This window comes from Primulina huaijiensis, chromosome 3 (genome assembly GCF_012295235.1).
Source record: "Primulina huaijiensis isolate GDHJ02 chromosome 3, ASM1229523v2, whole genome shotgun sequence".
Lineage (NCBI taxonomy): Eukaryota > Viridiplantae > Streptophyta > Magnoliopsida > Lamiales > Gesneriaceae > Primulina > Primulina huaijiensis.
The window spans coordinates 17,124,572-17,137,128 of record NC_133308.1 but is presented as its reverse complement, the minus strand read 5'-3'; the positions used below and the strand labels follow the sequence as shown (position 1 = coordinate 17,137,128).

The following is a 12,557-nucleotide window of genomic DNA, read 5'->3' as shown; positions in this document are numbered from 1 at the left end:
TCAATCCAATCAAACCGACATATATCATATAATACAGATACCTGTCGTATGTTACCCGGTCGCAACATACCTCAATTCTTCGTTCCAGTTGATGTAGCCTGAAGATATCGGTATAATACTTTATCTACATCAATAACATACTCATTCCAATCAATAACCTAATCAAAAATCATTAATATGAGTTTCAAATATCATTTGAAACTTCAAAAATTCATATCAAATTCAAATCATAATATAATTCAATTCCGACTTCGAATATGAGTTTCTTGTCGGTTATTCTACTATATATAAGAAATTCAACTTCAAATACATGCTATTCCAGCACTTTGATATTTAGAACTGCTGGAACTCGAAGAAAATTACCTCAGTCGGAAGCCCTCGACGCGACGATCACAAATATATAATTTGTTTCGCGTTTAGACAGCGTTTCGAAGTCGATTCGGACGAAAGAAAATCGAAATCTCTCGTNCTTGGCGCTCGGGCGGTCATTCTCTACCGCCCGGGCGCCACACATTCTGTACAAAATATTAATTTTGTACTATATTGGCGTCCGACTTCTCCACTCGAGCTCTTACAACGTCAATACTTATTTTCTCATTTTCATTGTCATGATATACATCAACTACTTAATCAAATGACAATTTCATAAATTATCGATAATCACACAGGATTTACGATAATACGATACACGGTCCTTACATACCTTAGCTCTTGAATGGCAAGACAATCTACAAGCTCTCCTTGCTTCAAAATTAGGCCCAACACTTGCAAGCTAGAACCCCTCTTATTTTGCACTAGAAAAATAAGAGGATTTTTCAAGGAGAAGTATTTTCTTTCCTCAAATATTGAAGAAGAAAATTGAGAGAAAAATGAAGAATGATGGTCATCAAAATTTCGGCCATGTCATTGTGTAATGGGAGGAGGATGAGTTGTCTTGGTTGTGGGAAAAACTAAAACCACTTTTAGCATGTCAAGCCTTGGAGATTGAAAAAGAAATCTCAAACCCTTCACCTCTCATGCATGCAATTTTATTTGGTTTTTAACAATTAAAAACCCCTGGACTTAATTTAATTATCTCAAACAAATTTGAGACTAATTAAACATTACTTGAATTTACTCAATCCACTAGTTGAATAATTATTTTACTATTGGGCTTAACCAAACTTTAACCATGGCTTACTAACACCTAACTAACCCTATTTCATCCCAAACCAATCCAATTAAAACTTTGAACAAGCCTAGACAGCTACTGAACTTCTTGCCTTATTTCCGAACCCAAGCCCTAGCCCTAGCCCTAGTCAAGTCCAAGCCATTCGATCCTAGACCTTAACCACCATGTCTAGACCCTAACCAACCCTCTTAGGACCATGACTGACCCCTAAGGATCTTGCTTGACCCAGCTTAGGGAGCCTAGCACCCACAGCCCCCAAACCCGAGCCCTACATCGTCCGCGCGCCCAAGGAAAACGCTACAACCCTTTCACTTCGAACCAGCCTTCCCTCAATCAACCAAGAACAATGAATAGACCCTATTAGAACCCCTGAACATGTGCCAACAGCAGCCCACAGTCATGCCCTTCTAAACCCAAATTCGAAAACCCTAGTTCCTTAAAACCCAAGTTTTCGTTCAGCTCTTGCATCCCTACTGTCTAGCCCTTAAACATGCATCTATGGACCCGTAAAGATATTGAAAAACATCCTTTCCCATAGCCCTATCTGTAACGCCCAAAAATCAGTCCACGTAGACCGCATGCATCAAATTATTAAATTGCTAAAATATTTTAATTAAATGATTTTAGAAGCATAAATGATTTATTTTGAGTGAATAGATGATTAATTGTGTAATTTTTTCTTGTTTTCTTAATTTAAAGATTTTCAGAGGACGATTAAGGTGTTAAATATTTAAAAGCTAAAATTTTATTTTAGTTAAGAATAAATTAATTGATGGGACCAAGGAATTTTATGTATTTTATAAGGATATTTTTGGAAATATATATTTTAAACCTTTTTAATTTAAGCCTAATGATTTTATTAATCTTGATGAGCCTAATTTATTAATTAAAAACTAGTGTTGATTAATCCCATTAATTAAAAAGTTAAGAAGACTTTTTTTTTTTTTATTTATTTATTTAAACCTAAACCTAAACACACACACACACACCTAAACAACTATATACACCAAAACACACACACACGATACGTGAGATTGTAGGAAAGAGTAACATCAGCCGTTTCTTCTTTGGAAGTCAAGGAAAGTTTTCGATTTTTTCTCCTTCGTTCTTCGACTTTCTTCCTCATTCTTCCTTCCAACAACGGTCACTCGACTCCCATGCATCCCAAGGTGGGTTTTTGGTGGGGTTTTGACAAGAGAAAAGGGTAGAAAAAAATAGAAATCGTCATCCGTTTGTCACCGACTTCCACCGCTATGGTATTCATATTTCAAGCGTTTTAAACGCAAAGACACGTTTCTAAACCTTTTTTTTGCACCATTCAAATCATATTATGTGTGTTTAATCATGTTTGCATGAAAAATCCTTTTATTTTCGTTTTTATGACCTAACATGAACAAAACTTGAGTTTTTGTGTTTCTAAATTCATGGTTATGATGCACAAAGGGGTTGCAATGGTAGGGCTATGGGAAAGGACGTTTTTCCACTTGTTTAAGGGTCCATAGGTGCATGTTTAAAGGCTGAAAAAGATAGGAAAATAATGTGAACGAAAATTTGAGTTTTATGGGACAAGAGTTTTGAACTTGGGTTCTAGGAGGGAACGTCTGTGTGATGCTGTAGGGTCACATATAGAGGTCCTAATAGGGTCTAGTCATGGTCTTAGATGGCTTGAGGGAAGGCTGGTGCAAGGAGGAAGGGCTGTAGGGTGAAGGTTGGTCGTGTGAGTCCAAGGTTGCACGGATTTGAGGGCTCTAGCGTGCAAGGGCTATAGGTGTGAGACCTGGGGCCGAAGAGGGCAGGGGGTGATCGCCGGTGCCATGGGATTGCACGGACAATGAGCGGCTCCTGGCAGGCGTCTAGACGGAGGGAACATGAATGAACAGATCTTACACCGGAAGGAGGGGGATTCCGAAACTGTTCAATGTAATGGACTGTACAGTTGAAGAGGGCTTAAAAGATTTGATATGACTACTCATACCAATAAGATGCATCTTCTTTTCGGTAGCTCATCACATAAGAACACAAAAGTTAAACGTGCTTGACTTGGGGCAATTCTGGGATGGGTGACCTCCTGGAAAGTTTCCTAGGGTGCGTGTGAGTGAGGACATAAGTACGCTGGAAAGACTCGTTTTGGTATAGTGAGGATAGTCGTCGAATCCGGGGTGTTACAATAGGGCTGGTCCAGTAGGCTCTAAGGGGTTCGGTTAGGGTCCCTGCAGGGTGAGCTAAGGGCTGGATGGGTCGGTAGAGGCCTAAGAACGAAGGGGCATATGATTGGTTCAAGCTACGGTGTTGGAAAAAGAGTGCCGAATTTTCAGTATCTTTTTAAGCTGTTCTATGGGTTTTAATTGTCTTGGTATGGGATGAAAAAGGGTTAGTTAGGTGTTAATAAGTCATGGTTCAAGTTTGGTAAAGTTTTGAGTTCATTCGGGTCAAAACCGGAAGGTATGTCTAAGTTTTAAAAACGAATTTGGGAAATTAGTCTAGGGCTTAAGTTTACGTCTAAGAAATATTTATGGGTGTATTTTAAGGTGTCATGTTAAGTTTAGGGATGAAATGTTTATGTTTAAAATTTGGGAAGAAAATATTAGTTTTTGAATTTATTCGGGTTAAAAACGCTTCATGGTTCTATCATTAAGTTATTAAATCGAAAGGCTCGGGTTTACGTCTAAGAAAAATACTATAGGACAAATTTAAGCTTACATGATGATTTGAGATAGGCTCGAGTCAATAAAAGTAAGAAATAGTCAAAATCGAGAATTTTAGGGTCCAAGGGTAAAATGATCATTTTGCGTCCCGAGTAGTACGAAAGGCTTGGCAGTGGCTCGAAGAATCATAATATATGCTAAATAATATTTTAAAATGTTTATGACAAAAATATGGAATTTTATGATTTATGGTAAAGCTGTACAATTTTTACTGTTAAAATGATATTTTTCGAATGTGGAAAGATAAGATATTTTATTATTAAAAAGTAAAACAAAAATATTTTGAAGGATGTGAATTGACTGTGACATAAAATATATGATATATGATTTTTGAGAATATCGTGAGGGAAAAGGCCACAGAGAGAGCCCGTTTACGGGAAAAGACCCCAAAGAAAGCCCAACGATCGTATTTACATTTTACGTCTGTGCCTAGTCCCCGTACCATGCGCAATGGTGAGCTAAGACTGATCAATCGACTCGAGGATAAAGGCTAGTCACATTCAAGGATCAAAATTCACCCAAAATGATAAACGATTGGCAGCTTTATGACTTTACGATTTGACGATTTATTATTTACTTATGATAAAAATGTTATTTTAAATAAAAGTATGATTTTAATGCATGTGCTTGTTTATGTATTATTTTTTACTCCTGTTTAGATCGTGCTGAGTCATTAGGCTTAGTAGGTTTTAATGCTGCAGGTGATGATGATATTGAGGGAGGCGCTGACACTTGAGTGGATTGAGTTCGGCAGTACAGTCTCGAGGACCTTTATTTTCCGCATTAGCTTAATAGTCAAAGTTTTAAAATATTTTTTTAAAAGAGTTAATTAGAGATTTTTATGTTTTATTTTGAAGTTATTTTGGATCATGTTAAATGTTGAAGTTGGATTTTTGTTAATTGACGATTTAGGGATTTTATGCACTCGAGATTTTAAATGTTAAATTATATTGATTTATGGAAATGTTAAGTTATTTTAAATGGTGAATTTCGAAAATATGTATGAAAAATTTTTTTAGTAAGATTTTAAATTTAAAAAGTAGTAGTCGTTTCACTATCATGGCAACCCCTTTGTGCATCAGAATCATGAATTTAGAAAGATAAAAAATCAAGTTTTATTCATGTTTTGCCATAAAAATGAAAACAAAAGAAGTTGTATCATATTTTTCATGCAATCATGTTAAATACACATAATATGGTATTAAAGATGAGTGAAAGAAAATTAATATGTGTCTTTGCATATTTTACGTACGAAAAACAATCATTGACGCGAGGGACATTGGAGGAGAGACGGGGGAGAAGACCTTTGCTGAAATTCCTTCAAATCCACATGAATAGCTTTAAAAAAAACGTGTGGTGCATGTTTGTGTGCTGATGGAGAAAACCCTATATTTCTTGTGTGATATGAAGTGTTATGAGGTTTAAGAACTCTCTAATTTGATATAAATAATTGGGTAGGAATTTAGGCCCAAAAACCTTATTATAATAGGCTCATTAGACCCATTATAATGTAGGTAAAATATTTCGTTTAAGAAAGTTTCCGAAAATATTAGCCAAGTTCTCAAAAAGTCCTTATTTTAGTCAAAAATTGATTACCGGTTTAAAATACGAATAGACGCGCAAAAATATCTCAAAAAGCATCATTTTTGAAAATACCATATAAAATATACCATATATTAAATAAATGAAAATAATCATTTAATAAAAATAATTTTCCTTTATGGCTCCTGGTCTCCGTTCGAGGATCGTGTCTCGAATAACCTTTAAAACGTAGTTTTATGCATTCTAATATAAAACTCTATTTTAAATATGTAAATATGTCTATCACATTTAATTAATGCAATATAAACAATTCAATCAGTCATTTTCTATTTTTCTTAGATTTGCATGCAGTTGGGTTACGTTATCGTATTTTGGACCTATATACGTAGTGGCCCTAAAAAGTAGCGGTTATTTTCACATTTTTTTAAAAAAAAATTATCTCCTTGAGTAATAGTTCCAAGAAACCTTCAAATTTAATAAAGATTCTTCTTTTATCCAACCTCTTCTTGGCACGGGGATGAATAATTTAGATACAATTTTGTAATTTATTATGTGGTTAATTTTGTTTAATTTTATGGGCTTTACTGCAGAGAGTTCCTGGAAAATGGATGCGAGAGGCACTTTGTTGGCAGTCCTTTAGGTCATTTCTTGGTTTAAATTTTGTTGCATTGCGTTGGGTATTATAGTTTTTTTTAGTGTCAAAGATTCAATTTTTATGTTACACTTCTATTTGCTTGCACTCAATCTATTTAAAGTTATTTCTGTTTGGGCAGAGAGCATGTCAATGCACAAGGATCATGAGGTTGTGAAATAATTTTAAATTTGAGTTTTGAAGAGTAGAGATTTTTCGAAGTTTATTACAAAGAGTCATAGCTTAGATTATAGAATAAAATATTTCATTCCTAGCTCAGATATGTTTCCAATGAATTATATGCTTTGATCTTTTTCCCCATAGGTGTTGGTTATTGTGTTGTATTTACTTTCGGGTAAGTTATCCACACTTCTGTCTCATTTCAATTGTGTGGCAAGATACAATTATTATTTTGGACCTTTAATCTCAACCTAATTTTACTTCATAGCACACTTATTATTACAAACATTACACTTTATATTCATGTACAAATGTCGCACACGCATTGCGTGTGTCTCAGTCCCTCAAGAGAAATTTGTATTGGTGTTGAGTTCAACCAATTTTTTTCTTTGGATCAGTGGACCATACATGAAAACATGTGGCACATATGCTCCAAAAAGACTAGTATTTGCCATCTTTTTAGAGAACATTATGAAAACTGATTTCTTGTGTATAATTACCAAAAGTTGCTTCCAATTTTCACCTCTTTTGAATCCCTTTTTAAAAAATCCTTAAAGAAATAATTATTTTTCAAAAATATGACGACAATATAAAAATGCCAACATTCATACCAACAATCAACACGCAAAGCAGCCAGCGGAATACTAGAATGAATTATCATACGCATTTAGTAACTATAACAGAGTACTCAAAACAAAATTGAAAGGAATATTTTATTCTTTTATTATTATTTGCTAAATTAATAATATCAATTTAATATTTTTCATTTCTAGATTATGAAATCTTGTTTGATTTATTTCTAGATGATAAGATCTTGGTTGATTCATCTCTAGATATTATAGGATTTTTTTTAATATGGTTTTTATCTCTATGATATTTTATCCTTGTTTAATAGAGTTGTATTCCTAATAAACTCTTGTTTTTCTATTTTTTCTATAACTCTTTTATGGAATAGTTTTTAGGTCAAGCAATGATTATATATATGAATAAATTCACGGACGCAAAAGTAGTGGTGAGGAGAGAGTTGGACTAGGGAGCTTTTCACAGAGAAGAAATTATAAGAGTCCAACATATATTTGCTCTGCAGTTTTTATGTGATCGGGTGGTCACTTTATTGTGCAGCTGTTGAATTTTTGTGTGAACGTGTGATCCCTTTGCTGTGGAGAGGATCGGCTGGAGGTTTTCGGAGTGCACGTAGTGGTCGACAAAAGAGTTCTTTCATAGAAGAATATAGGAGAGCCAAGCCTTTTTGATGAGAAGTTTTCTTGTGATCGGTTGATCACTTTGCAGCGCAGGAGTGTTGCTAGAGTTTTTTTTTCTGAACACACTCATAGTTCAATAATGAAGAGTTTCGTGTGAAGACTTTGAGTGATTGATTCACAGACCTTCCGTGTTGCTGATTGGAGTTGATGACACTCAAGAACAACACTGACGCAGAGTGTTGATCGAAGAGTGGTTTCGTTTGGTTTTAAGCAATACGTTTATATTTTATGCAACTAGTGAAACGTCTGCTATTCGTTTTATTAAAATGTGCTAAAATTTTTTTCCCAAACCTCACTAAATTGGCCGAGATGCATAATCACATGCATAAAATATTTTGGAACCATTTTAAAATTAAAACAACCAACTATTTTACCAAACCTAAAAACATCATTTGAAAAGTATAGCCCATACTAAAACCTCTCAAAAACCACTCATAATTAAATCGTTGTAAAAATATCTTTAACATCACTTAAAATCATAAATCATAACTAGTGCGGAAACTTAGCGTCGGTCCTCGGGTTATGTGCACCTCCAGTCTAGTCAGATCATCCATCAAGACCTCCAATAACATTACTATCATAATCACATGCATCAATCACACCTAGTGATTCTAAAGACTCAACACACCATAATCTTGATAACAACATAATACGTATACAAATCACATACAACAGTGAAAAATACTTATACATAATATATATATCGTTTTCATGAAGATGCATAAACTTTAAACATAAACATATTCGTAAACAATATTTCATGATGTATAAACCATAATTAAAACCATTATCATAATGATGCATCATCTTTAAACATTAACATTTTCATAAACTTTATCATAAACTTTTTCATATCATTATAAACATATCCTTATTCATCATATTCATATTCATATCATCATAAACATATACGTGTTCCTTTTTCCTTTCGTTGAATTCAGATCGTTAATTGTGACTTTCATGTTCATCTACGTCTACGTGTTGGACGATGGATCCATCTACATGTAACCACAGTACTGGGCGGTGGGGACACCAGCAACACTCTCACCGGTCAACTAGGCCTTGGTCTATCCTCATCGAATAGAAATACGATCGTCGGGCTCCCTCTAGGGCCTTCTCCCATAAATGGACTCCCTCTGTGGCCTTTTCTCTCACGATATCTCCATTCTTATCCTCATATCCTCATATTCGTATCAATGGAAATATGATCGTCGGGCTCCCACTTGGACCGTCACCCTCAAGATATCTTCAACATATCATCGTATTAGTCACAATTACTTCACTTCCTTCAACGTTTCATATTATCATCACTTTATAAAATATAAACATTTATATAAAATTTTTCTGTTAAACCAAGAATACAACATATCTTTTAAAGTTATCGTTTCCTCATAAAAATCCATAAGCATTTTAAAATAAACCTTTTAACATATAAAAATCCATAAATATTTTAAAATAAATATTTTAGCATATTAAATCATAAAAACATCCATAAACATTTAAAATAATCATATTAGCATATAAAACAGCATTCAAGACACTGTCATGTCTTACATTCTGGCCAAAAATGGGGAGTAGGAGGACCAAAAATACAAATGAATGATGCTGAAGTATCTGAAGTTGCTGAGAATTTGGGTTGCTCTTATATCTGTTTGCGTGATTAGTGAATTTTTTCTTTCGTATGTCTTCTTATGTTTCAAATGTTCTAACGATGGTATTGACATCACTGTCAACAACACCAGCACTCTAACATGTTTAATCCAGGGGGAGATGAACTTTGACTCAGAGGGAGATACACTCTAACGCAGGGGCAGCTTAACTGACTGAGATGCTTGCAAAGATTATCATTTTTGGATGTTTTATCCAGAAAAGCAAAAAGAGGAGATTGAAAGAAATATTTTATTCTTTTATTATTTTTTGCTAAATTGATAATATCAATTTAAGATTTTGACTTTCTAAATTATGAAATCTTGCTTGATTTATTTCTAAATGATAAGATCTTGGTTGATTCATCTCTAGATATCATAGGATTTGTTTTTAATATGATTTTTATTTCAATGATATTTTATCCTTGTTTAATAGAGTTTTATTCCTAATAAACTCTATTTTTTATATAACTCTTTTATGGAATAGTTTTTAGGTCAAGCAATGATTATATATATGAAGAACTAATTCAAGGACGCAAAAGTAGTGGTGAGGAGAGAGTTGGACTAGGGAGCTTTTCACAGAGAAGAAATTATAAGAGTCCAACATATATTTGCTCTGCAGTTTTTATGTGATCGGGTGGTCACTTTATTGTGTAGCTGCTGAAGTTTTGTGTGATCGTGTGATCACTTTGCTGTGGAGAGGATCAGCTGGAGGTTTTTGGAGTGTACGTAGAGGTCGACAGAAGAGTTCTTTCATAGAAGAATATAGGAGAGCCAAGCATTTTTGATGAGAAGTTTTCTTGTGATCGGTTGATCACTTTGCAGCGCAGGAGAGTTGCTAGAGTTTTTTTTTCTGAACACACTCATAGTTCAATAATGAAGATTTTCGTGTGAAGACTTTGAGTGATTGATTCACAGACCTTCTGTGTTTTCGATTGGTGTTGACGACACTCAAGAACAACACTGACGCAGAGTGTTGATCGAAGAGTGGTTTCGTTTGGTTTTAAGCAATACGTTTTTATTTTATGCATCTAGTTTTTAGTATTGATTTATTTTGATGTATTTTAATTCCTTGGAGTGTCAAGGAATTTTGTATTGGTATGCTCACTAGTATTGTTTTGGTGTAAACGATTTACATAATTTTCTAGTGAATTTTTGCCATGAAGCCTTGCACAAGTATTTGTACTTGTGCATAATTTAAATCCAGTGTTTATTCATTAAAATTTACGTGTGTGTTAAAAATAAATTTCCGCTGCATGTTGTGCGCTTGTGTTGACAACACCAAAACACAATACTAACTTCTTATAAACACAACATATCTTTATTTCCTGTAGGTTTATGATCAATAGCCCTTTCAAAAATTAATACAATGATTCATACTTCAAAGTGCAGGATATATANTTTTCACCCAAAGAAACGTTCAAAATCTGCCATATTTTTTATAAAAGAGTCGACCCTAAAATTTCCATCCTTAAATGCATTCTTCAGTTTCGTCCAAAAGTTCTCCTCGGTTTGGCTTTCGTCGGATCTCTTTCTGTAGAGCCCCAACATTTTCTTCAGTCGTACCGCATTCGTCAACCAAAAATCTGCGAAATGAACTTGTGCTTTCCTCCCGTTGAATCCACGAAACTGAACTTTACTAAGGTGACATGTAATACAAGAGGGCACAGATTTCACCTCATCATATTTGTCATCATCCCATAGACACTGTAAAAACGTAAGTATTAGCTAGGATAAGAATCCAGAGGGATCGATCGGGCACTCGATCAGTTCTAAGGAAAAAAACTAACCATATCAAAGACGATCGTCTCAAGAATTGGCATTGCATGAAGCATCTCGAGAACTGCTCCAATCTTGCATTTGTCCAAAAGTTCTAGTTGTTTCAACATTTGAAATTCAGGAAGTGGAGGCCCCTGTTTCGATATCACAATGCCCTAACACATAAAAAAACAAGGTAGAAAAACCAAATAAATCACAGAGGAAAAATGTAAGAGTCGGATTCAAGCTAAAACAAAAAACCGCCTCAATTTCTGCAAATCACCCTTGCTCTTTACATTGGAAAGACACTAATCACAAGACCTTCGATCAATCATATCTATGTAATGAGATAGAGTAATATGGTTGGGGAAACTAACCTCCACTACACTACCTGCTAGCTTCAAATGTTTTAAGCTGAAGCATCTTTTCAATAAGAGACGAGCAGATAATCCATCCTTTTGGACAAATGGAAGATCAATAGCAAGAAAGCGACAATTAACAATTACGGAAAAGACTGATGACGCGCTTAGATCAAAATTCTCTACAAAATGGCCGTAAAGATGAAACTTCAGAAGCTTGGCTCCAGATATCTTGATCCGGCAATTCTCTCCTTTAGGAAGACCCGAGTGGTTTGTCACATTGAACTTAGACAGTGCCGGAGCCTTGATTTCCACAAAATTCACTTCCAACCATTTGCAATTGTCTAGGTCAAACCTCTCCAGGACCGGGAAATCAAACATCGGTGTATTGGAAACACAAGCGTTTAGAATTTCAACTCGGGCAAGATACAAAATCTTAAGGTTGGAAAACCAGTTGCCCGCTGGAACTCTGAGAGTACATGGTAATCGAAGTTTCAGTATAGTCAATGACTTGCAATTAAAAAGACAACGGGGTAAAACAACACCTTCATGATCATAGTTTATCTCTAAATTCTCAACATTTCTCATCAATGCAGTAGATATCCATGCTCGCAGTCGACTAGGGCTGTACTTGTATAAAAATTTTAGACGAAAGGTTTTAATGGTCGGAATCTGTGCAAAGAGGAGAATCCTATCGACAAAGTTCACGGCAGTCTTCTCCCTAGCCTTCTTCCTCTTCCGTGAAAACCGCTTTGTCTCATCTATGTCTATATTGTAAATACAAGTCCACTTGTATTCCCAATCCTTGGACAATGCAGAAGTTCGAAGAGCATCCTTCGCCGGTAGGAGTGATAGAATATGACTGATAATATTCTCCGGTAAATTACTAATGATGTCTTCACCATGGTCGTCTGTAACCGTCTCTTCTCTCGGTTTCTTACAGGCGTTGTTGTTAACACGAATGCTTTTACTCATGATTTTTAACAGTGAGACCTGAAATATGAATTAAAATAATCTGTACAACTCAGTTTCTATCAAAATAAGGCGGAAAAGTGGGAAATCATATCATGAAATTTAACAACACGTGAACATGAAAAGATGAAAACCTAACGAAATTTATTAAACAAAACCCTAGAGACAAGTACAAAGCACTGGGATTCAATCCCAAACAAGAAAATAGTAGGCTGAAGAAATTTAGAAAACCAAATAATTATTAACAATTAAGGAAAAACCTGAAGAAATTTATGAAACAAAACCCTAGAGACATGTACAATGCACGAAGTGTTTTCTGGAATTACTTTGG

At 34.8% G+C, this 12,557-nt stretch overlaps 1 protein-coding gene across 1 annotated transcript; it reads right to left on the bottom strand.

The window, feature by feature from the left end:
- Nucleotides 1-10,541: 10,541 nt before the first annotated feature.
- LOC140972521 (F-box/LRR-repeat protein At4g14103-like) lies at nt 10,542-12,246 on the bottom strand. The gene is made up of 3 exons (XM_073434937.1): nt 11,273-12,246; nt 10,928-11,071; nt 10,542-10,844 (listed from the first exon to the last, which is right to left on the bottom strand). Exons 1-3 carry the CDS (start codon nt 12,227-12,229, stop codon nt 10,542-10,544), a joined length of 1,404 nt encoding a protein of 467 aa, XP_073291038.1. The 5' UTR covers nt 12,230-12,246.
- Between the last annotated feature and the right edge of the window lie 311 nt (nt 12,247-12,557).

Bases quoted from the DNA above. Each gene is read 5' to 3' on its own strand.
- LOC140972521 (XM_073434937.1), bottom strand. From the start codon at position 12,229: ATGAGTAAAAGCATTCGTGTTAACAACAACGCCTGTAAGAAACCGAGA. The intron at 11,072-11,272 runs GTTAGTTTCCCC...TTTATGTGTTAG, and splicing joins TAGCAGGTAGTGTAGTGGAG to GGCATTGTGATATCGAAACA. The intron at 10,845-10,927 runs GTTAGTTTTTTT...ACGTTTTTACAG, and splicing joins AGACGATCGTCTTTGATATG to TGTCTATGGGATGATGACAA.